The 26,609-nt window shown below is 36.8% G+C and overlaps 1 protein-coding gene across 1 annotated transcript in view; it reads left to right on the top strand.

The window, feature by feature from the left end:
• Positions 1 to 16,758: 16,758 nt before the first annotated feature.
• The window catches only part of DTHD1 (death domain containing 1), a 72,317-nt gene continuing 62,466 nt past the window's right edge, over positions 16,759 to 26,609 (top strand). Inside the window, exons 1-4 of the mRNA XM_036853210.1 lie at positions 16,759 to 17,051; positions 18,994 to 19,609; positions 23,353 to 23,683; positions 26,307 to 26,486. Coding sequence (XP_036709105.1) covers positions 16,781 to 17,051; positions 18,994 to 19,609; positions 23,353 to 23,683; positions 26,307 to 26,486 — 1,398 coding nt within the window. The 5' untranslated portion in view covers positions 16,759 to 16,780. The remainder of the gene's footprint in view (positions 17,052 to 18,993; positions 19,610 to 23,352; positions 23,684 to 26,306; positions 26,487 to 26,609) is intronic.

Below are 26,609 nucleotides of genomic sequence, written 5' to 3'. Positions count from 1 at the left end.
TTAAGATTACAGCTTGTTGCTGAAATGAGAGTAAGTGAAGTACAATAAAATATTTAGGAGTCTAGTACTTAAAAAAAAAAAAAAAACTAGAATTTCTTAATGAGGATATTTTGAATATTGAGAAAATGCATATTTAAAATCTTCCAGCTTATCTCAACAAGCTAAACTCTGAGGGCCCCTGTACTTCCAGTTATTGGATTAGTAATTCTCAGTTCTTTAGAAATTGCTCCATTTTTACTATTTTAAGCTATCATTAACATTTTGAAGTTTTAACAGATGAAACTGTGGTTTTTAAAAGTACCCATACAGAGGACTCAATTCTTCAATGGATGAATACATTACTTCTCTTGTACAGTGAAATAAAAGAAGTCCTCTGGTCTTGATCATTCTGGCATATTTCTCCTAGTACCCCGAGTCCCTCTTAGGACATGAATAAGGCACTGAGGGATTAACTTTTTCAAAACACAAGGAAGCCACTTCCCATACAGAGGCACTGATTTACTGTACCATTCTGTATAATCAAATGAATTCATATAGCATCTTTACTGAAACGCAATGAAATCATAGACCTCCAAGCACCTGGTTTATTTTCTAGGAGCAAACTTAGACTTTAGAAAAGTGCAAACCAATTTAAGACTAAGGAGAGATCACAACCATGTATTTGCAGCAAAAGGGAGTTTGAGAGAGGTGGTGGGGAGGACAAATTGGACTATACTATATAAATTAGAGTTTTCTTACCCCCATCTCCACCTGGACAAAACGGTATATTGCATTCACTACGTATTATGAGTTTTGCTTTTAAACCAAAACTAATATTCTGAAGCAATATCTAAATATATTAAAAAGTATAGACCTGATTCTAAGACCTGCTTTTCAAACAGCACTTTTAGTGTCTTTGTAGGTAGCAACCAAGAGTTAAAAAACGACCCTCATCTTGTGTTAGATAATACCACAGAGAGTATTTCTAACTTCAGCTTTAGCTTCTGTCTACTGGCTAGACCTATTTAAATTTCCTAACCTGTTTAATGAGCTCCAAAAATAAATGTATATTATAGAGAAAACTGAAACACACTCACTCTTTACAGAGAAATGACACAGAGAGGGCATTTATGCAGTATGTGACCTAAATAACCCAAAGCAGATTTAATTCAATATGGGAGCCTGGGATTAATTACATTGGGGCCATTATCTGGGTCTACCAGCAACTGTAACAGCATCTTTAAAAGGTGACACAATCCTGGATCGCCTGTGCCCTAACAAAGACTGAGCCCTTCTTGGGAATAGAAATGAATTCATTTTTGTTCTCAATTTTTAAAAAAAAATCAAATGAAGTTTCCTTAACATTTTAAAGCTAGTTATAAATTAAGAAATGAATCAGTAAAAAGCAAAATGATGCATTTCTGACAGTGCTCAGAAAAACAGATAAAACTGTTCCCGATGATAGCACTTCACTGTGTAGACCGAATGCATAGGCTGAGAGGTACCTGGAAAGGCATTCCATAGAAGCTTCAACTTTACCATCACAGATTCATTCTTTAAAAATTCAAGTAATCCTGGTGAGGAAACACACACCTGCCAAGACTCTAGCATAAATGGGTTTATCCAAATGATTTCTGGCAGACGATTCAAGGCAGCAAACGAAAATCAACAACATGGAAGATATGCTTAAAGGGAGAGGTGGGTGGGTAGCAGGGCCAGAAAGGAGATGCCAATGATTATTTCATAATAAAAATGCTTGCCTAGGGCCAGCTATGGTTGCTCCTCCCACCATCTGCCACTCACTGAGATCCTAGGGTGCCCTGAACCTGCTGATGAGAGCAATGAGGAGGGGAAGTGAAGCAAAAAAGAAAGGTTGATAACAGTTTTCAGATATCAGACCTGGTTAATATCTGTAGTGGATACAAATAATCTAACACAGCAGTTGATAGCGTAAGATCAAATGTGTCAAGATAACAATGGTCTAAGAGGAGAGAAAGTTGTGGTTCTAAGGAACTCGATACTTTCCATTTGTAAGGAATTTTACTTCTGAGCAACAAAGACACATGAGGATTCAATGTGTACAATATCTTTCTCCGAGTAATGATGGACACTGGTGGGGGGAGATCCTGAGGTGGTCTCAGCTCATCCATATTTAGTTAGAAGAGTTCAGTTACTTCTGAAAAGCAGCAAATTGGGCACCACTCTGCATCCTTTCCCCACTTTATAAAAGAGTGTCCATGATGCTCAGGGTATAGTTCATGCTGAAGAATTTGTTTCTTTCAAATTTATTTTTGCAGTGTGAGGAATAAGACTTCTGATCATAATTCAACTTTCAAAGAGATGAGTCTTGGTATGATATGTCCAGGAATAAGTTCTCTAAGAGATATCAGAGTGTGGGTAGAAGGACATTCTGTGGAGGTGAGGTCTAGAATAGCACAGTCCTATTCCTTTGGTGGATTTCCTTGTGACTGTCCAGAGGAAAGGAGGGAAACTGGAGGTGAACTTAAAGGTACATGTAGTGTCAAAACATTATCAGACCCTTTTATTTTTTTTTCTTTTTTCTTTCTCTTTTTTTTAAAAAAAAAAATATTCTTCTTCTTTCATCTATTTCTTCTTTCTCTTTGCCAGAACTATGCTTCAAATTTCTAATCACACCCTGGTAGAGGTCAAGCCATGAGGAAGGTATAGAAACACATTCTCAATGCTGGGATACCATGCAGTACACAGTAGCAATGCATCTGGCACACCCTCATTTGAAAATCTGTCTCTGAAAATTTTGGCAGAGAAGACGACTGTCTAGTTTTCATTTCACACAAGAACTTACTTCACTGGTTTCATGTCATAGGCCCATGACTGTATAAAGAGTCATAGTTTTCATAAACACAACAGTGACTCAATAGAGAAGGGTTGCAAACTATAATCCAAACACTGATAGTAATTTCAGAGGCCACTAATGTTGTTAAAAAGAGAGCTTCTGCTATCCAAATAATTCAATAACACAGTTCCTGACACCCTGAACAAACCATTTTTGTTATATAGTGACTGTAGAACTTGCCAATAAGAACTTTCAATACTAAACTTTCAGGTATGACAAAACATATCAAAATCAATAATTACCATAATTTATTGGTAAAGATTGGGAATTTGCTTAAACACAAAGGAATGAAACTATCTCTGCAAATATGTCTGCTATAGTTTTCAAATCTGGTGACTTAGTTTCAATCAACTCCTTTACTTCTACTTCTCATTAAGACATAAAAATGGCAAAAATGAAAGTCTCAAATCTATGAGTAAACTGCTCCATCACCATTTTTGTTGGCATAATTTTTAAATGAGTTTTTCAGTTGTTTTAATTTGTATGTAAACCATTATCAAGGAGTTAGTTGCCTATGTGGACCTTATTTGGAGCCCAATATTTAAAACTTGTGCAAAAAATAAAAAAGCATTTGTAACTTTTGAGACCATTGGAAATTTGAATCCTGATCAAGTATTTGATGATAGTAAGGAATATTTTTATTACTTTTTTAGGAGAATATTATGATGATTTTTTTTTTAAAGATTTAATTTTTTATTTATTTTTGGCTGTGTTGGGTCTTTGTTGCTGCGTGTGGGCTTTTTCTAGTTGCGGCGAGCAGGGGCTACTCTTCATTGTGGTGCATGGGCTTCTCATTGAGGTGGCTTCTCTTGTTGCAGACCACGGGCTCTAGGTGCATGGGCTTCAGTAGTTGTGGCACGCAGGCTCTAGAGCACAGGCTCAGCAGTTGTGACGCACGGGCTTAGTTGCTCCACAGCATGTAGGATCTTCCCGGACCAGGGATCGAACCCGTGTCCCCTGCATTGGCAGGCAGATTCCTAACCACTGTGCCACCAGGGAAGTCCCTATGATGATTTTTAAAGAAGAACTTGTGGGTTGTTTATTACATTTCATCATTATCTTAGTCATCAAATATTTGTTGACCTTCTGCTATACCAGGAACGCTGTGCTCTAGATGAAGTATTTGATATCGGGCCGTTACCAGGTGGTAATTATTCCACCTCTGTTTGAATATCAAGCCCAGCCCATTTGACTGCTTCTAACCTAAGTTCATTCTTGAACACTTGCTACTGAATTCCAGGCTTTTTCAATGATAAATTACTCATTACAAAGTCAATAGAATATGTGTTAGCTGTTCTGAAGTAACCCATTTGATATGACTATGTTATGTCAACTTTAACATCACTGCCAAAGACCTGTAGTAAATGTAACATTTGGCCTCAGTTCTTTTTAAATATGTGAATTTAGTTTATCTCAATGTAATACATACATATATATATATATAGATTTTTAAAAAGTAAAATAATATGACAACACTTTGAGGAGAAGCAACATATCCTTGCCCCTTGCCCTCCTTCCAACCCAAGTACCCAAGGATGTGCCAATGCCCTCCAGCCAAAGGCCACCAGGAGCACACCTGCAATTGAACAGGTAGGGCTTATTACTCATTTCAGTGAGGGAGAACTCACACCATGGGGAACCTCAGTTAAAGGGTGTTAAAAGGGACTTATTATAGGATTGGGCTTTGGTGGTGGGATTTTGGGAAAGTTTCCTGCCCTGGATTAGATGCTGTTTAAAAGTGGGGATGATGCTATGATTGGGTATCTCAGTAAATCTTACCTTTAGGGATGGAAGACTAGAAATATGCTCAAGTTAGAGTTGGTAAGAAGGAGACCTCACTCATATTAGTTGGAATCTGGAGATGTTTAGTATTTTGTGGCTTGCATAATACTCATGTCTCATCTGGGTTTAGACCTGATAATAGAATGGTCTTTATTTTGCCTTGATCCATCATAGTCACAGAGTAACCTTGCCTGGTATTGATGTTCTGTGAAATTCTTTTGTTCAACAGGAAAACACTAAGGTTTAGCTGTGTGTCAGGCCAGCCCACAGCAACAAGGCCTTGCTGGTAGTACTGGCCTTGCTCCTACAGGTCAGGAGTTGCTTTCCTCTTTTCCACATCTTTTCCTAGAGGCAATCATATTCAATTTTTTTTAGCAGTTTCTTCTTGGAACTTACCTCCAGATTCCTAAATATTAATTTCCTTTTATATTGAAATATTTGATTTATTTTTAAATATAGACTTCCTCCTGTAGAAAAAAGCCTTTTGCTCTCATATCCACCCTACAATACTCATTCTCCATATCCATGCCTTCTGTACCTATCCTGGTAATGTATTTGTATCACCAGTTTTAATTAAATTAATTATAGATATTTTATGTATTATGGCTATGTAAATATTATTCATAGCAGAGCTAAGCAGTTCACTCTGGTTATATATCCTTTTTTAGAATTTACTTTTATTGATTGTCTCATTTTTTTCATTTGCTCTTTAGCAATAATTCCTCCCCCAATTTCTCTAAGAGTTGCAAAACTTCTCAAAATGGTTAAAACATCATATAGTTCTTCAGCTCCACATCTGCCACTTCAGGAAGCTTCCTGGACTGCTCAGATGATGGCTGCAGTCTGGACTACATTTTATGCATTGATTTACTTCTCTCCTTTGCTGGATTTTCTATTTCCTGACTTTTTTCTTGTGTTACTGCATTACTTGTGGAAAAGCTAGATCCCTTAGTAGTTTCTCAAGAAAAGGTACACAGGAGACAAAATTTTTTGATATTTGCATACCTGAAAATGCCCTTTCTCTCCCTGCACCCTTTAAAAAATAATATCTTACTCTTTTTTTCTCAGTTTATTGAAACATAATTGATGTATAACACTGTGTAAGTTTAAGGTGTACAATGTGTTCATTTGATATACTTTTATACTGCGATATGATTACCACCATATCCTTAGCTAATACCTCCATGGCATCACATAATTACCATTTCTTTTTTCTGTCCCTGCACACTCGAATGATACTTTGGGGAAAATAGAATTCTGAATTAGAAAGAGGGAAATCTCAGAATACTGATGTCACAACTCTATTATTTTCTAGGCCTGAGTGTTATTTTTAACAAGTTCAATGCCCGTGCCATAGGTTCAGACTCCATGGAACCAGAGAGTTGGCAGCACATGCAACACCTTTGGTATTTATGCCTTGTGTCTTTTTCACACCTTAATTCACTGGAAAGCATCCCTCACACCAAGTTGAGCCATGTGGCTGACAGGGTATTGGTGCTCCAGCCAGGTGTCAGGCCTGAGCCTCTGAGGTGGGAGAGCCGAGTTCAGGACATTAGACCAGTAGAGACCTCCGGGCCCCATGTAGTATCAATTGGCGAGAGTTCTCCCAGAGATCTCCTTCTCAATGCTAAAACTGAGCTCAGTTCAAGGACCAGCAAGCTCTAGTGCTGGAGACCCCATGACAAACAACTTGCAAGACAGGAAAACAACCCCACCCATTAGCAGACAGGTTGCCTAAAATCATACTAAGTTCACAGACACCCCAATACACACCACTGGATGCGGTCCTGCCCACCAGAAAGACAAGATCCAGCCTCATCCACCAGAACACAGGCATCAGTCCCTTCCACCAGGAAGCCTACAAAACCCACTGAATTAACCTTATCCACTGGGGGCAGACAGCAAAAACAATGGGAACTACGAACCTGCACCCTGCACAAAGGAAACTCCAAACACAGTAAGTTAAGCTAAATGAGAAGGCAGAGAAATACACAGCAGATGAAGGAGAAAAGTAAAAAACCACCAGACAAAACAAATGAAGATTAAATAGGCAGTCTACCTGAAAAAGAATTCAGAATAATGATAGTAAAGACCCAAAATATTGGAAATAGAATGGAGAAAATACAAGAAACGTTTAACAAGGACCTAGAAGAACTAAAGAGCAAACAAACAATGATGAACAACACAATAAATGAAATTAAAAATTCTCTAGAAGGAATCCATAGCAGAATAACTGAGGCAGAAGAACGGATAAGTGACCTGGAAGATAAAATAGTGGAAATAACTACCACAGAGCAGAATAAAGAAAAAACAATGAAAAGCATTGAGGACAGTCTCAAAGATCTCTGGGACAATATTAAATGCACCAACATTCAAATTATAGGGGTCTCAGAAGAAGAGAGAAAAAGAAAGGGACTAAGAAAATATTTGAAGAGATTATAGTTGAAAACTTCCCTAATATGGGAAAGGAAATAGTCAATCAAGTCCAGGAAGTTCAGAGAGTCACATACAGGATAAATCCAAGGAGAAACACGCCATGAAACATATTAATCAAACTAACAAAAATTAAATACAAAGAAAAAATATTAAAAGCAGCAAGGGAAAAGCAACAAATATCATACAATGGAATCCCCATAAGGTTAACAGCTGATCTTTCAGCAGAAACTCTGCAAGCCAGAAGGAAGTGACAGGACACATTTAAAGTGATGAAAGGCAAAAACCTACAACCAAGATTACTCTACCCAGCAAGGATCTCATTCAGATTTGATGAAGAAATTAAAACCTTTACAGACAAGCAAAAGCTAAGAGAATTCAGCACCACCAAACCAGCTTTACAGCAAATGCTAAAGGAACTTCTCTAGGCAGGAAACACAAGAGAAGGAAAAGACCTACAGAAACAAACCCAAAACAATTAAGAAAATGGTAATAGGAACATACATATCAATAATTACCTTAAATGTAAATTGACTAAATTCTCCAACCAAAAGACATAGATGGCTGAATGGATACAAAAACAAGACCAGTATATATGCTCTCTAGAAGAGACCCACTTCAGACCTAGGGACACATACAGATTGAAAGTGAGGGGATGTTAAGAGATGTTCCATGCTTATGGAAATCAAAAGAAAGCTGGAGTAGCAATTCTCATATCAGACAAAATAGACTTTAAAATAAAGACTATTACAGGAGACAAAGAAGGACACTACATAATGATCAAGGGATCAATCCAAGAAGAAAATATAACAAATGTAAATATTTATGCACCCAACATAGGAGCACTCAATACAGAAGGTAAATGCTAACAGCTATAAAAGGGGAAATCAACAGTAACACAATAATAGTAGGGGAATTTAACACCCCACTTTCACCAATGGACAGATCAACCAAAATGAAAATAAATAAAGAAACACAAGCTTTAAATGATACATTAAACAAGATAGACTTAATTGATATTTATAGGACATTCCATCCAAAAACAACAGAATACACTTTCTTCTCAAGTGCTCATGGAACATTCTTCAGGATAGATCATATCTTGGGTCACAAATCAAGCCTTGGTAAATTTAAGAAAATTGACGTCGTATCAACTATCTTTTCAGACCACAACGGTATGAGACTAGATATCAATTACAGGAAAAGATCTGTAAAAAATACAAAAAAATGGAGGCTAAACAATACACTACTAAATAACCAAGAGATCACTGGAGAAATCAAAGAGGATATCAAAAAATACCTAGAAACAAATGACAATGAAAACACGATGACCCAAAACCTATGGGATGCAGCAAAAGCAGTTCTACAAGGGAAGTGTATAGCAACACAATCCTACCTCAAGAAACAAGAAACATCTCAAATAAACAACCTAACCTTACACCTAAAGCAATCAGAGAAAGAAGAACAAAAAAATCCCAAAGTTAGCAGAAGGAAAGAAATCATAAAGATCAGATCAGAAATAAATGAAAAAGAAATGAAGGAAATGATAGCAAAGATCAATCAAACTAAAAGCTGATTCTTTGAAAAGAAAAATAAAATTGGTAAACCATTAGTCAGGCTCAGCAAGAAAAAAATGAAAAAGACTCCAATCAACAGAATTAGAAATGAAAAAAGGAGAACAACTGACACTGCAGAAATACAAAGGATCATGAGAGATTACTACAAGCAGCTATATGCCAATAAAATGGACACCTGGAAGATGTGGACAAATTCTTAGAAAAGCACAACCTTCCGAGATTGAACCAGGAAGAAATAGGAAATATAAACAGACCAATCACAAGCACTGAAATTGAAACTATGATTAAAAATCTTCCAACAAACAAAAGCCCAGGACCAGAAGGCTTCACAGGCGAATTCTCTCAAACATTTAGAGAAGAGTTAACACCTATCCTTCTCAAACTCTTTCAAAATATAGCACAGGGAGGAACACTCCCAAACTCATTCTACGAGGCCACCATCACCCTGATACCAAGACAAGACAAAGTTGTTACAAAAAAAGAAAACTACAGCCCAATATCACTGATCAATGTAGATGCAAAAATCTTGAACAAAATACTAGCAAACAGAATCCAACAGCACATTAAAAGGATCATACACCATGATCAAGTAGGGTTTATTCCAGGAATGCAAGGATTCTTCAATATATGCAAATCAATCAACGTGATACACCATATTAACAAATTGTAGGATAAAAACCATATGATCATCTGAAAAGATGCAGAAAAAGCTTTTGATAAAATACAACACCCATTTATGATAAAAACCCTCCAGAAAGTAAGCATAGAGGGAACTTTCCTCAATGTAATAAAAGCCATATATGACAAACCCACAGCCACCACTGTTGTCAATGGTGAAAAACTGAAACCATTTCCTCTAAGATCAGGAACAAGACAAGGTTGTTCACTCTCACCACTATCATTCAACATAGTTTTGGAAGTTTTAGCCACAGCAATCAGAGAAGAAAAAGAAATAAAAGGAAGCCAAATCGGCAAAGAAGAAATAAATCTGTCACTGTTTGCAGATGACATGATACTATACATAGAGAATCCTAAAGATGCTACCAGAAAACTCCTAGAGCTAATCAATGAACTTGGTAAAGTAGTAGGATACAAAATTAATGCACAGAAATCTCTTGCATTCCTATACACTAAAGATGAAAAATCTGAAAGTGAAATCAAGGAAACACTCCCATTTACCATTGCAACAAAAAGAATAAAACACCTAGGAATAAACCTACCTAACGAGACAAAAGACCCATCTGCAGAAAACTATAAGACACTGATGAAAGAAATTAAAGATGATACAAATAGATGGAGAGATATACCATGTTCTTGGATTGGAAGAATCAACATTGTGAAAATGACTCTACTACCCAAAGCAATCTACAGATTCAACGCAATCCCTATCAAATTACCAATGGCATTTTTCACAGAACTAGGACAAAAAATTTCACAATTTGTATGGAAACACAAAAGACCCTGAATAGCCAAAGCAATCTTGAGGGAGAAAAATGGAGATGGAGGAATTAGGGTCCCTGACATCAGAATATACAACAAAGCTGCAGCAATCAAGACAGTATGGTACTGGCACAAAAACAGAAGTATAGATCAGTGGAATAGGATAGAAAGCCCAGAGATAAACCAAGCACATATGGTCACCTTATCTTTGATAAAGGAGGCAATAATATACAATGGAGAAAAGACCGCCTCTTCAATAAGTGGTTCTGGGAAAACTGGACAGCTACATGTAAAAGAATGCAATTAGAACACTCCCTAACACCATACCCAAAAATAAACTCAAAATGGATTAAAAACCTAAATGTAAGGCCAGACACTATAAAAGCTTAGAGCAAAACATAGGCAGAACACTCTATGACATAAATCACAGCAAGATCCTTTTTGACCCAACTCCTAGAGAAATGGAAATAAAAACAGAAATAACCAAATGGGACCTAATGAAACTTAAAAGGTTTTGCACGGCAAAGGAAACCCTAAACAAGATGAAAAGACAACCCTCAGAATGGGAGAATATATTTGCAAATGGAGTAACTGACAAAGGATTAATCTCCAAAATATACAAGCAGCTCATGAAGCTCAATATCAAAAAAAACAAACAACCCAATCCAAAAATGGGCAGAAGACCTAAATAGACATTTCTCCAAAGAAGATATACAGATTGCCAACAAACACATGAAAGGATGCTCAACATCACTAATCATTAAAGAAATGCAAATAAAACTACAATGAGGTATCACCTCACACCGGTCAGAACGGCCATCATCAAAAAATCTAGAAACAATAAATGCTGGAGAGGGTGTGGAGAAAAGGGAACCCTCTTGCACTGTTGGTGGGAATGTACATTGATACAGCCACTATGGAGAACAGTATGGAGGTTCCTTAAAAAACTAAAAATAGAGCTACCATACGTCCCATCAATCCCACTACTGGGCATATACCCTGAGAAAACCATAATTCAAAAAGAGTCATGTACCACAATATTCATTGCAGCTCTATTTTCAATAGCCAGGACTTGGAAGCAACCTAAGTTTCCATTGACTGATGAATGGATAAAGAAGGTGTGCCACATATATACAATGGAATATTACTCAGCCATAAGAAGAAACAAAATTGCATTATTTGTAGTGAGCTGGATGGACCTAGAGTCTGTCATACAGAGTGACGTATGTCAGAAAGTGAAAAACAAATACCATATGCTAACACATATATATGGAATCTAAAAAAAAAAAAAAGGGTCTGATGAACCTAGGGGCAGGACAGGAACAAAGTCACAGACGTAGAGAATGGAGTTGAGGACACGGGAAGGGGGAAGTGTAAGCTGAGATGAAGTGAGAGAGTGGTACTGACATATATACACTATCACATGTAAAATAGCTAGCTAGTGGGAAGCATCTGCATAGCACAGGGAGATCAGCTCGGTGCTTTGTGACCAGCTAGAGGGGTGGGATAGGGAGGGTGGGAGGCAGACACAAGAGGGAGGGGATATGGGGATATATGTATACGTATAGCTGATTCACTTTGTTATACAGCAGCAACTAACACAATAATGTAAAGCAATTATACTCCAATAAAGATGTTTTAAAAAAAAATCCAATGCCTTCTGATTTAAGTGTGAACTTTTTTCCTTCTTTGGAGGCCATTAGGATCTTTGTCCTTGATGTTTTGACTATTCATGATAATATGACCAGTTATGATTTCTTCTTCTTTTTTTAATCTATAGTTTTGATATTTTTCAGTCTGGAATAGAAAGCCCTTCATCTGAGAAATATTCTTATATTATTTCTTTGATAATTTCTTTCTGTTTTCTTTTTCTAGAACTCATATTAATTGAACCACCTAGATTGAACTATTAAATTTCTTAACCTCCTTTTTTCTTCCCCCTATTGTCTCTGTTTTTTGTTTAACTCTGGGACATTTCCTCAACTGCTTCATTCTACCCATATACAAGCTTAAAAAATTCCTGTTATATTTTATTTTCTATGAGGTCTTTCTCATTTTCTGAATGCTCCCTTTTTTAGGAAAATCTTTTCTTATTGTGTGGGTGCATTATCTTCTCATATCCTAGACTTTAAGAGTGTTAATTATAGACTTATTTGATATTTTCTTCTCTTTCCTGTATTGGCTCTATTTTTTTCAAATTCTTTATTTGTGTTTGCTTTAGTCTTCAGCATTATATAAGAGGCTTATTTCAAATGCCTAACCCCGTTGACTATTATTCGATACTCAAAAACGAAGCATTAGGGACACTTTTTGGAAGCTTTACATACATAGATAGGGCTTCTGATTGGGTGCTTCATTATTGATGATCTGACAAGGGCAGGGTAATCTATTGAGGGTGGGGAGAAGGGGGATGGACCCTAAAAGTTTCACTATGAATTGTTTTTTTTCTTGGGGTATTCAGTTACTCTAGAGAACAAACTTCTAATCTTCTGCCTGAGAGGTTACACTTGCTTGCCCCTGTTCTTGGGGCTGAGCAGAAGAATAGAGTGGGACCTCACTTTTTAAAATTGTAGAATTTCACTTAACCCTTATGTGTACAGTGGCACTTCCTTCTGGTTTTCTGCTCAGCCCAGGCCTCCTGCCTCTGCTGCAGTTTTTTCATAGAGAACATCTCTAGCTTCCAATGGGTGGGAAAGAGACTGTTGCCTGGCTATTTGGGGCAGAGGAGAGGGATTTCGGTATCTACCTGCTCTCAAAACTGAATTGGAACAAAACTTGTTTACAGAGCCAACTTCATTCTCACTTCCAGAGCTACTGGTTGTCTCTAATTCCTAGGCCCTCCTGAAATTCCACGGCAAGAACCAGCCTATTTTCCACCATAGAGGGACTCTCTTTACTCAATTAGGTCATTTACAACTTGTCCATCTGCTTTTGATCTTCCAAAAGTTTGTTGACATCTTTTCTCCATCATATTATCACCCATTTTCTTTGTCCTTTGTAGTTTATATATTGTTTTATCTTCTACGGTGGTGTTTTAGGAGGAAGCAGAAATAGAATATGTATTTAATCTACATTGTTTAACCAAAAGTCTTAACTTTGATTTTGACCACCTGCTTTTTAAAAACATTTTAATTTTTAAATTTTTTATTCATCGGCTACAAACTTTTATTTATACTGTCTAGTTAAATGTAAAAACATTTTTAAATTGATATGCATATTGAGAATTTTGATATTTAATTTGTATTTTCCCAGTGCGATAAGTTATTGGGGAAAACAAAAACAAAACAACCATTTTGTGTTCTCTTTCTACTCATCATCCAGTTGTGTGAGCTTGCTCTAAACAGATAAAAGACTTTCAATAAGAGAGTTACCAAACGGAGAAAAATTAATCTGGGCTGACTGCACCAAAGTCTGGTGTCGGAAACTACACAGGAACTCAAAGAAAATAACAAGATCAGGTAACAGAACTAATAATGTTGCTAACATCTGACTTACCCACTGCTCCCCACCATAAACTCCATGGAAAGTAGCCCAGTTCCTTACACTTAAAGACTTTATTGTCCTTCCCTCCTGACTCGCATCAGTAGGCTGTTCAGTCTATTGCAAAGTTTTATTTCTTCAGCTGGTAAATGAGTGATTATCCTACTTACTGGAATTTTCTTTCTACTCACTTTGATGCTTTAATATGAAGAACTGCTGTCTTTCCAACCACATAATGTTTTGTGTGAATTCAAGACTGCATACTAATTCCTTTAATGTCAGTGGAAGCAGAGAATTCTCAGTAAAGAAAGTAAAAGAAAGTATTAGTAGTCATAATAACGAGTAGCCACAATGAAGATGCTAATCCAATGTTAAACCCATCACGATGAATTTTTTTGCAGTTAACTTCCGTGGGTGTCACAAATCTTGATTGCAAATGTCAGTTCTTTCCGTGGTTAGTGACATCAATTAATTGAAAACAAGATGCAGGAACATGCAGATGCTTGTTTTAATGAGTAAACGCAGCGTGGCCTGTGGTAGGTCTCACTTTGCAAATATTACATATTTTGGGGAAGCCAGACAGAGAACAAGTTTAGACTTGAGGATAGCAAATGTCAGTGAGGCTGAGGAAGAATGTTTGGGTTTTTTTTCCCCCTGACCTGAGAAAGAATTTTCCCACATCTGTAGAAGGGAATAAATGTATATTGGTCCAGTGATTCAGCATTTCATTATCAGTTTCATTCAATACTTAAAATGTACATGGTGTAAATTCCCCATCGATCTCTTCTATTTCCAGATAGGGATACATTCACTATCTATTGACTGATGACATTCAAATATGCCAATATTATTCTGACTTCTAAATTTCTAACATATTCCAAAGAATTGTCCCGTGTATCTCAAACACAACAAATCCAAAATTAGTCAAATTACCTACCAATCAAGCTGAATGGTTTTTTTTCTAAATTCCTCAACTCGGTTTACCATCTGTTCAGTCACCTAAACCAAAATTTTTAGTTATACTCCATTACCAAGCACAGTTCTATACCAGCAGCCAATAAATATTTCTCAAATAAGTAAATGAATGGATTTTCAGTGCTTTCTATTCCTTTTCCTCTAACTGATGATTTAGCAAGTTCTGGTTACTCTACTTCGAATCCCCTCTCAAAGCATCCCCTTCCCCTGCCTGCACTGTTGTTGTTCTAATATGGGCCCTCAAGTCACTTAATTCTTGTGTCTCTACCATTTAAACCATCTGCATTCCTACAGCATAGACTTGGCTATATATTTACTTGGTTCAAAAATATTTAATTTCTCTCTTTTGTCTGCAAAACAAAATTCCAGCTGCTCCTCCTGACTCTCCATAATTATTTCTCTTGCCACTTCCCAGACTTATAAACCCTCTTCTAGAGCCATCCTTTTCCCTTTTTGATCACACGGTGCCATTTCCTGCCTCCCTGCCTTTGATGATATTATTTCCTATGCTGGAATGTTCCTTCCCTCTGTTGTCAAGCCTGCTCAAATCCTGCTCATCATTTAGCTCCTAATTTAAACATCTCCCAGGCCTCCAATCCGAATGAAATTTTTACTCCTCAAAGCTTTGGTGGTACTCTTAATTCATACTTCTGCTCTAGCTCTCAACACAGTCTGAGCTGATTTTAGTCATCTTTTCAGGTGCCTGCCTCTCTCCGAAGTCTCTCTGAAGTTCCCAGCATGTAGAAAGTGCCTGGGCCACAGCACATGCTATAGAAAGTTTTCAGAATCGGCATCAAATTAAAGCCACGTAGGCATTATAATGTGAATTACACATATATTTCAGGCGTTGAAGGAACAGAGGTCACTGAAAAATAAGATTTCCACTAGAGAATGAGGCCGCACCCCGGACCTCACCCTCGCCACCCCTCTTCGTACCGCCCCTCCTTTCCTTTTCCTTCAGCCTCTGCAGACCACAAGCAGCTGGGGCAGTATTTACTCCTGTGGTGGCATTCGTTTTCTATTCCTTATTCCCTGGGTTTGTGTTTCCCCGTCTCCTCTTTCAGGTGTCTTGAGTGTGGCTCTAAGAGGCCCAGTGCTTAAGATGAGATAAGGTGATGGCTGTGGGCAGGAGGGATTCAGGCTGTGCTTTGGGAGCTTTCATTTCATTCCAGGGCCCCCGAGAGAACACGAGCCCGTCCGGAATGCACGGCCCTCTCCCTCCGGTGCCGTGTTCTCCCTTATGAGAGGAGGGGATTGCAGAGGAAGAAGCAGGCTGCTCTGGGTTTCTCCGCGGACCCCGGGGCTCCGCCCGGTATCAGGTCCTGTGACGCCATGGTGTCATATACAATGTGCCGACGAAGGGGCCAGCAGCGGTGAGAACGTGCTGTGACTGAATTTTAATTATACATGGTGAAGATTCCTTGCTAGTTCAGAGAAAGCCACTCTTCAGGTTTGCTTTCTTTTCGTGGAGGAGCATTTTATCCAATTAGAGAGAAATGATCAGAGAGGAAAGAGGCCAAGTACCTATCTCGATCTCACTGCAGACCTGCCATAGAAGAAGGTACTGATTAACCTAACCGAGCAGAGTGGTAATAGACTGCTCCAGCAGAGTAATATTTTTAAAATTCTTTATTCTAAAAATGTTCTATGCTAACTAGGGAGAATTGTAAAGATGCCCACATGTAACCATATCCAGCTTCAACAATTATTAACTTACAGCCAATCTTATTTCATCTATACACTGCTCCCACACGCCCAGCTTATTTTGAAGCAATTCAGACAACATATTAGTTCATTCATAAGTATTTTTGAGTTTCATATAGAGTTATTATTAGCAGTATTATTAAAAGAGTTTACCTTTGATTAATATACTCCTCATCCTACCACAGAATCCATATTTTGTTGCCTCAAAACTTGAAAAGTATATGAGGCTTCCATAGTATATCAAAAGTGTAAAACTTACATGGAAAGTGGGATTGTGTGAGCTAACTCCACCCCTGTGGTTAATCTATTCTGTACACAGTGGCACCCACGGTGCAGGAACGCCCCTCCTTTGGTCACCTAGTAACTTTTCACTGGTCAACAAGAAGCTGAATAAACTATTATGTTGCAGGAAAGCGCTTGGCTAGCTGACTTGGATCATCTCCTAGATTTTAGAAGAAAAAAACCACAGCCAAGCTTGAATTTGCTAAACCTTTAGGCTTTGCTGTTAGGAAACATTCCACCTGTGGAGCATAAAATGGATACAGAAGACATAGGTTCAGGTAAACTAGGCCAAATATTGAAGCAGATTTGGAGACAAAACCTGATGCTAAAGCAGGCGCTCCTGGGTGAAGACCATTGTGAAGGGGCTGGCGGGGCCACTTGGATAGCCACAGTGGTCTTTCTGGGTCAAGAACTCAGTGGGGCCCTTCACCAACTCTTGGAACACACTGCAGGGACTCTGCGCTCCACCTGCCAGCAGCTGTATGTACTGCTTGACAAAGAGAATCATTGTACCTGGAGACAAGGCAAGTATTTCCTTTATTCTTTCTCTAAAAAATACCGATTGCGTAGCCACTGTGAGAGCGCTAAGGAGCATACAAAAACCGGGATAGAGTCTCTGTCCACAAGGGACCAACAATTTAACATGGGAAATCAGTTAAGGCAATTGCACAATAATGCAAGGGACTTTGAGGCTAATTCCATTAGAGACATAAAAATGAAGTGCGTTAAGTCTTCAGAAATAGGTGAGATTCCATTTTTAGAGTGGGGAATTTCACTAGCACAAATGCAGTATCTAACCTGAAGCTTAAGGAATGAATTGGATTTATGCAGCCAGAAACTTGGGGCCTTAAAAGAGCATTCCAGCAGAGATGTTATTAGTAGGACCCAACACTTAGAAGTAGGAAAATATAGGCTTAGTGTGAGGCAGGACAAGCAGTTTTTTCATATTGGAGTATGATACTCTATTTTTAGACTTATTTGAACTTGAACGTGTTAATTGAAAAAACACTGGGAAGAATGGGGTGGGATTGGATATGAAATTAGACTCCCCCCCACACACGAAGTGGGGTGCAGGTTCTTGGGAATAGGGACAGTTATGGATGCGAAATACAGCATGGAAGGAAGAACATGGTATCTGATGTCTATGATCTCAGACAACAACAAGTTACTCTAGATAAGAAGATAGGTAGCATCATCAAATCTAACTCTAAATAATGTAGTGTCAAGGCGAGCAGGCAAGTCTCATCAATCAGGAATCCAGATAACGTTAAGAAATTCAGTCTAGAGGGCAGATTGTGGACATGAGGGAAATCTGTCCAAAGGCAGCATGACCTAGAGACCATCAGCTGGATCTCATAGCCAGGAATGGAATCTCTGGAGAGAACTGAATGTGGTCCTAGGCAACACAAATGATCATTCATGGAAAATGATGATGACTCAGCTACCGGAATAGGAGTTCAAAATAAAGACAGGGTCTCAGATACAAGACAACAAAACAAGTTGTCAGAACTGGAGCCCAATGATAAGGCTAGACTAGTTAAAGGAAGATTTACTGATGATTTTGAAAACACTGAGCTATAGGGCCTTAAATTACATATTCCTGAGTTCAGAATTGAATTCTAAAGATTGCAGAGTTGCTAAGCCTGTAAGAAGCCATCAGGTGACCCCAGCTGTGAGGAGAGGAGGAATGAACAAATAGGAAAATAATAAGAAATGGGGATGGAGTGAGAGATTATATCAGATCAGATCATGGTGAGGGTTTACACCAGAGCAAAGAGGCTTCACTTGGTTTATTAGTCCTTGAGTAGCCAGGTTCTAATCAGAGAATTGATATAATTAGAGCTATTCTTTGAAAGACTCATTTGAAAATTTCCAGTCATCACAAGTCCAGCAGGAGAAGTAGTATAAACCTAATCCAATCATAATAGCAAACAAAGTACCCAATAAAATACAGCAGCATCTGCATCAGCAGAAATAATGTAACTATGGTATGCCTGCTACCCAAGTCTCATCTGGAGAGCTCTGCTAAACTTTAGGTGAATAATTATATGTGGATCATTGATAAACTGTATAGTACATTCAAAGAAGAAAAACAATTCTCAGAATCATACCAAATGAGGAATGACTGAGGGAGATGTTGACTTCAGTTGAATGGCATCTTATGAAGGGGGGTCATGATACCTTTCTGCAAATATTCAAAGCATTTTCACAAGCAAGAGGGATTAGATTTAGTCTTTTCTACTATGTTAAAAAGCAATTTATCCCCAACTTCTAGATGTGTTAAAAGAATTACAGTTGTGCAAATGACTTCTTCAGAAGGGAGGTAGGCTTAAAAGCCTAGTAAGGGTCTTTGTAGATTTCTAGGGTAATTTCTCCATATTTCATTACATGTCAGTGGAGAAACATAATTTGGTTTAGTTTTGTATTTACTCTTTTTAATGTGTCTCTGTGTGTATGTGTGTGTAGAAATCATTGCATTCATAGATTGCCTCATGAAAAGAAGTGAATATTTGGGGAGCACTGCTACATTTCTAAAGAAAGAAGAAAAGGAGATGTGTAATTTATGCGGCATGCATGATGAATGCACTCCACTGCAGACAATGTCTGCCATTCAAGATATCAAAGCAACAGACATTGCTGCAAGAGGGGAACAAAATGTCATAGAAACAGCTACTGTTTCTCCCACAAATGGAGAGGAAAGTCATTACACAAACCAGGTCCAGTTAAAAAAAAATAAAATACATAGGAGTTCAGAACTAGTGGGAAAAGAAAACAATACATCATTGAAGGGAGATGTAACAGGGGAAGGAGAGTCACAGAACAAAATGTTCCCAGATAATGCAGTAAATGAAGATGATAAACAAATAGAACACATGACTATTGAGAACATAAATGGCAACAGGGAAGAGACGCATGACATAATCCAGACAAGAGAAAGAGAAATTCAGGAGACCTCAGAAAGCCAAAGTGAAGAGATTACCACATCCTCAACAACATGTGATATCTCCAGTAAATATGTGAATAGTCCTCTTCCCAGTGATTCAGAGACTCTAAAGCAAAAGAATAACATCATGGAAAAGGAGTAAGTAAATACAATGTGAGAGGTGCTTGTATATTCCTGCTTATATGTGTGTTTCTACTTGTATATAAAACAATATTTATACACGAATAAAATTTTATATCTATATTTCAGATCTCCAAAAGATATTACAAATCAATAATTCAGTTTAAATTATTCCCATAAAAATGTTTATGGCTGCTATTACTAATATTGTTTGTTTCTTAGTTTCAGGGTAGTTTCAGGAAAAATATTAAAGGTTTCTTTAAAGGAAGAAAGAATTGACTATATAAGAAAGTAGTTAAAATGAACAATTGTCAAGAATATGGACACTTCCCTAAATCACTACTCTTTAGATTATCATAAGAAAAAACTAGGAGACTGCAGAGTTCAAATATTAGAAGAGAATTTCCCAGCCTTAGATTTATTTTATTTATATCCTCAAATGAATTCTCACATTTATTTTATTTATAAATCATCATAAATTCTTAACCCGTGTCTGTAGAACTCTGGGAGGGCTCATGGATAAGCTTCGGGAGGTTCTTAAAATTGAATGTATATTTTCACACCTATTTTGTCTCCTTGGAGATGGTCCAGAGCTTTCACCAGATTCTCAAAGAGCCCATGACTTCGAAAAAATATATTGAAATTGACTGATCTATTTTGTGAATTATCTCCCCAATACAAGGGGATAATAATCCATAATTGTCCAAATAAAATAAAATATTCACAAGCCATATTTTCACAGTAAAATTAAGACCCTTAGAAGGTAATGGGGAATAATAATAATAAAAAAAAATCATTGGCTTGGGAGACAGACAGACTTAAATTTATCTCCTGTTTTATTACTTACTAGTTCTGTGACCCTGGGCAACTTGTTTCATTTCTTAGCCCCATTTTCTTATTTATAGAAATTATTGCTGGGATTATTTGGTAAGGTCAAATGAGAAAATCACCTAAAGGGCCTAGTACCTTGTTGCTTGGAAGATGTTCACTCTCAGCTAAATATTAGTATGTTGATTTATTTCACCTCCAACAACCCTCACTTTCTCCACCTCCCACACACAACCAGACTTCACTTATCCCGTGTCTGCTCTTTCAGAATACAATACCATTTCCAGGACAACACCATGAATGAGTCTATGATCTCAGGCAAGTCATTTTGCTCACTTTGACCTTAGTTGTCTCATCTATAAAATGAAGAGGTTGAGCTGGTTTAGCTGTAAGTTTCCCTAAATGTCTAAAAATCTAATGAATTCTATAGATGTCATAGCAGTGATATATAGCCCGTGAAAGACCCCCCTGGTTTGAAAGGCTTACTGCCCCTGCAAAACAACTATTAAAGTAGTCAATATGTGGTTGCCCATTTCACTTGAGAAAAACATTAACACTTCATATCCTCACATTCAGAAATGACTCAAAGCATCAACTAATGAGTCATTGCTGAACCACTCCCTCTAACACCTCCTTTAGGTGTTTCCTAGTTAGTGATTTCCTCTTTGTGTCATGCAAACCAATTTTGCTTGGCTTGCATGTTTCAGAAGATGACTACTCATTGCAATTCCTCAGACTAGGAAGCCATCATGCCACAAGAAAGATGAGAGTCATAAACAAAACCTAGCTCACAATCTGTTGTGATTCCTCCCTGGAGAGTGTTTTGAAAAAAGCCTATCTCTTCCAGGGTAGTTGTCTTAGTGTATACAAAGGGAAACAACACTAGAATAAACCAATGTGATTATTTTAGTGGCTGGACTAGATCTATTTGATTAGGTCTAGGGGAAATGGAAGCATTTACAGGGCCCCTTGCCCTACTTCGTCTGTCAGTCTTTTGCAAGAAGAGTGTATTGAGTTGGGTTTCCAGGGCACAAAAGAGAGTCATTTTTAAAGTTATACAAGACTGGATCTGTAGTATCCCCCCAGCCTGAGAGCAAGAGACCAAGAGAGTGAGAGTAAGACCAAAAGGAAGGAAGGAAGGAAGGGAGAGAGGGAGGGAGGGAGGGAGGAAGGAGGAAAGGAGGGAGGAAGGAAGGACAGAAGAAACTGAGGGGAAACATATATAATGCAAAAGAGGTAAACACACGTTCTACTGACTGCAATTTGTGGCTTTTATTTGGATCCAGATAAAAGAAACTAATTAAAAACAACAATGGGAAATTTGAACACTGTCTATTTTATGATATTAAAGATTTAAATTAATTTATGAATAAAGTAATGCTATGATGATTAAAAAAATACTGGATCATTGTATCCTATATTAAACAATGTATCTAATTTTCTGAAATACCATTATCACCATGATCAGAGAAGACTCAAACAGACCCATGTGCTGGATAATTTTCTATTCCTTCTAACTTTATGCATTCAGAATTGTAAATATAAATAAATAACCCTCTCTGAAATTTCAACATATTTTCTAGATTTCTGTGTTAAAGGGCACTATAACATTCAATTTACTAACTGAAAAATAGTTAAAAGCTGATTATTCTAGAACTTGATATTAATGCTGCATTTTATAAAGATCCTCATTTCTCTTTGACATTGTTTATATTTCAATCATTTCACTGGTATGAAATGAGAAATAGCGAGAAGAGGGGAAATGCAAGCTGGTAGTTGTAATATAGACAGCTAACATTTATTGAACACTTATTTATGTTAACCCACTACTATAAGAAGTTGAAATATTTAATCTCATTCAACCCTCACATTATTGTGGATCTAGTATTCGTTTCAGTTTGTAATGGATAAAGAAACCAGTGTTTTGGAATGATTTGAGGAAGTATGATACTATATTAGAAAGCTTGGGCTTTTGTGTTAAAGATAGATGGGCTCATTTATTGATTCTACAACTTACCATCTGTGTGATCCTCAGCAAGTTAAAATTTCTAAACTTCAGTTTCTTTATCTGTAAAATAGTAATTACAGTAGTACCTGCCCATGGGTGAGTAGTACCTCATATCCATAATGTGAGGATTTGAATGAAATAATGTATAGCCTAAAACCTGGTACATAGAAAGAGCTAAAATATTAGCTATTTTAAAATAATAGTTAAAGGTTAACTGTTAAAATGTTAAAGGTCAAACAAATAGTGACTGATCTCAAAATTGAATTCAAATCTATAAGACTCTAAAATCTTAGGCAAAGGTGATGGTACAAAAAGCAAGAGTAAAACCAATTTTCAAAATCAGTTTTTGGATTGATTCTTTGAGGACTGTAAATATTCTGTTTCTATTTACTTTGATTAAACATACATTCACAGTACTTTTGTACCTTTCTCTATTTTTCTTAAAAATGTAATAAACAATTCCACTACCATATCTATACCTTTCCTCAAAATTTAGAAGACTATTCAGGCACTAGTATTTGGTTTATCAAGAAGCTTCAGCAATCTTCAGATTTATATTTGAAGTGAACAAAACAGGAATGAATCATCTGCTTAAATAATAATAGTAATAACAATAGTAACAATAGCTTAATATATATAGTACTTTCTATGTGCCAGGCACAGCTTTTTAATTACTTACTGTATAATAGTTCATTTAATTCTCAATCTTCCTATGAGATAGGTATTATTTTATCACTATTTTACAGTTGAGGAAACTGAGGCATAGAGAGTTTAAGTATCTTGCCCAAGGTCACAGAGTTACTAAGTGGGAGAGCAGGGATTCATACAATGACAACGTGGCTCTAGAGCTTGTGCTCTTAGGCATTTCACTATACAGTCTATAAATCAAATATCTGAAAAAATGATGTCCTTTTTTCCCCTGCAGGTATCTTGATGTGCTGAGTGATGATACTCTCACCCAAGTGTCTTGTTGTATTACAGCACCATCCTATGTTCTACAACATCTAGAATGCCGGATAATTAATAACATGAGTTCTTTAATAGTGAGTGATAATGAAGAATTGGTCAGCAATGTTATCACTGTAGAGTGCTCACATATGGAAAAGAGAATTCCATTTCCAATATGCATTGCAATTCCATTTACTGCACGTTACAGGGGAAATTACAGAGACATCATGGTGAAAGTGTCTGATGTAGACCTTCAAGCAAATTACCTGACTCCAAATTCACTGGAAGGAATGAGAGGAAGTTACAAGGTTGGTAAATCCTTGACTACACCTACATTTGCTGTTTGACTTCTCATCTAACTATTACTCAGACTACCAGATCATAGTACAGATACAATTACTCCATTGGTATAAAATGGAAGGGTTGATAAGATTTATGCCAGTGAATTCATGTGTTTTTTGTTTTTTTTTTGTTTTGTTTTGCTATCCATAAAAATAAAAGAGCAGAGCTTATTGGTCAAATTTGGGAGTGAAGAACTTGAGTCTAGGACCCAGCAAGTGTCATATTTTTGCCTGGGAAGCAAAGCCAACATCATGGTTTAATTAGCTTCACACCTTAGACTAGCTTTAGACTAACATTTCTAATGGGATGGACCTCTGTCTAAATTTAAGAATTCTAGAGTCCCCAGATGACACTAGCTTTATTTTTATCATTCATGGGTTAGGAAAATATGTAAAAACTAAACAATTTGTGTGTGTGTGTGTGTATGCCTTGAGATAGTTATTAAGTCTAGTTATTAGTCTGTACATGGAAAACAGTATATGTGGTAGTTAGGATGTGGGTTGTCGCGGAAGATTGGCTGGGTCTGAAGTTTGGTTCCTACACTTTCCTGCTATGTGAACTTGAGTAAATTATGTAATCTTGATATGACTCAATTTTTTTCATCTAAAAAATGAATACAATAATAGTGTCTACCTGATAGGGTAATAAGGATTAAATGAGAAAATACACTTAAGAAGATAAAAGGAAGTCTATAAACACATGTTAGTAGTTAATAAATTATCGTTTTCATGGTAGACTTTCTTATAATAACTCTGAAGCCATCTATGGTGACAAATTCATATGTTTTGAAGAAAGAATATATACATAATTATTAAACTTAGCATAGAGTTGATGGGAGTTAAAGTTTAAGGTTCTTCTGTGGATCACTGAACTTATTTTTAAATAATTAAAATATTTGTCTTTTCAGCTTTATATAAGTTATCATTATTTGAAGAAGAGGGCAGGGAATAAATGTAAAAAAAAAGCCACACATGCAAACAATTCTTTTTAATTTATCTCTTCTGATTTGGGTCTTTTCTGAGTTACAAACAAAGTTATACAGTTGAATATGAAAACTAAGCCTGTTCTAATTATTTACGCCAATTCATGCAACTAAGATATTTTATATTTAGTCTAGGAAGTCTGTAAGTATAATAGTCTAGTTATCATTGCCCTTACGTGTGGCTTTTTAATCTTGACCCATCTGTGTGACTATCATAATGAAAACAAAAAACAGTTCATAGCACATGTGCTTTTCACCAAATGGGCATGCAAGATGATTAGTGAATAGAAAATGCAAAAGAAAAAAATAAGAGAGCCATTGTCTACTGAAAAAAAAAAAAGCATATATTTTCTTTTATAGTTTTCTAATGGTTGTTATCCCTATATTTAGCTCAAGAAAATTTAAACTCTAGGTTCCTTCCAAATTTTTATGTGGTTCATACAACATTTAAGAATTCTAATTCTGGCGTCAGATAAACCATCATCAGAGTTCTGCTCTTGACACACCCCTGCTTAAAAACCCTTCCATTTCCCAAGAACCTACCAAATGTACTCCAACTGCATGGCAACCATAATGAGTTCCCAGAGAACCTTTCTTTCTTACCTCTCACCATTTTCCCTCCAGCCAATTAAGAACATCCATCATGCCCTGAATTTTCCCAACAATGGATTCATGACATGATATTGTGAAATCTCTTCCTTAGTCAGTTTTCAAATGATAGATTATTTTCCATTGTTACTGTCCCTGAAATGTTTGTGTGTGTGTCTGCATGATTATCCTCTCATGCCTGGGTGGAGCCCAGCTGGTGTTTAGGGAAGCATGAATAGACCAGATTACTTCTAAGTCTTCCTCTTCATTTTAAGCTTTGGTGATTATATGAGTAGATAATTTTGTTTTCATTTATGTACTCAATTCCTTTTTGTGTGATAAAAAAGCTTGAATATGTCCCTGCATATATGCATTCCAAATTTAAATGTCACTATATAAAAAAGAAACACAAATGTGTCTCTTTGCAATCATCTGTTCCCCCTGCATGGAAGAGAGAAATAGAGAAAATGACAGAGAAAATTACTTTATCAAGAGACTGTGAATTGTCAGCAGGAAGAATTTGCTGATAGTACAGGTGCTGTAGGATTTGTGTAAACTACCCAAATGATGAAATTTTTCAGTCCTTGGAATTCCTAAAACATTGTTAAATCTTCTGGATAAAGGCCAATATTTAAAGTCCAAGTCCATTCTGGTAAAGGAGGATAGGATTCCAAATATAATTAATATTTGTGAAAACACTAAATGTGATTGCCCATTATCGATTTACCTTTTGGGGGGAATAATTTAAATTTAAAAATACATTTATTTCTCTCTTTTCTATTGTGTAGTTCAAATTTGAGAAACTCCTAATATCTACTTCTACTTCATCTCATGAAAGGACCATCCATTTGGGGTTAATGAAGTAATTCTCAATTGTGGGAGATTACAGGGACAGCATATAGTTGTTGTTGTTGTTGTTTTTTCCCACAGCCAGAGAATATGTACAGCATGTACTTCCAGAGCAATGCACTATTAATGTCCTTTAATGTCATTGTCTTAATGTCCTTAAATCCACACAGGTGACCTGTGCTGAGGTGAAAGTTTATAAGTTGGGTATCTTTTCTGTTGTGTCTTGTTTAAAGAAAGAGTCCTTTACAGTAACAAAGAAAGGCCTTACTCTTAAGCCAAGCATGGATTCTCGAATATCCTTAAATTATCCTCCAGGAGTTTTCAGCTCACCAGTGCTTGTACAATTAAAGGTAAATATTAAAAACTGGTGAGTTTCTTCTCCTAGATTTTGTGGGTCATCAAACATCATCCGAAAAGGATGGAGAAGATACAAATATTTAATATAACAGTAAATGAATTCTTATACTTTTAAT

Source organism: Balaenoptera musculus, chromosome 5 (genome assembly GCF_009873245.2).
Source record: "Balaenoptera musculus isolate JJ_BM4_2016_0621 chromosome 5, mBalMus1.pri.v3, whole genome shotgun sequence".
NCBI classification, from domain to species: domain Eukaryota; kingdom Metazoa; phylum Chordata; class Mammalia; order Artiodactyla; family Balaenopteridae; genus Balaenoptera; species Balaenoptera musculus.
This window is presented reverse-complemented; position numbering and strand designations above follow the sequence as displayed.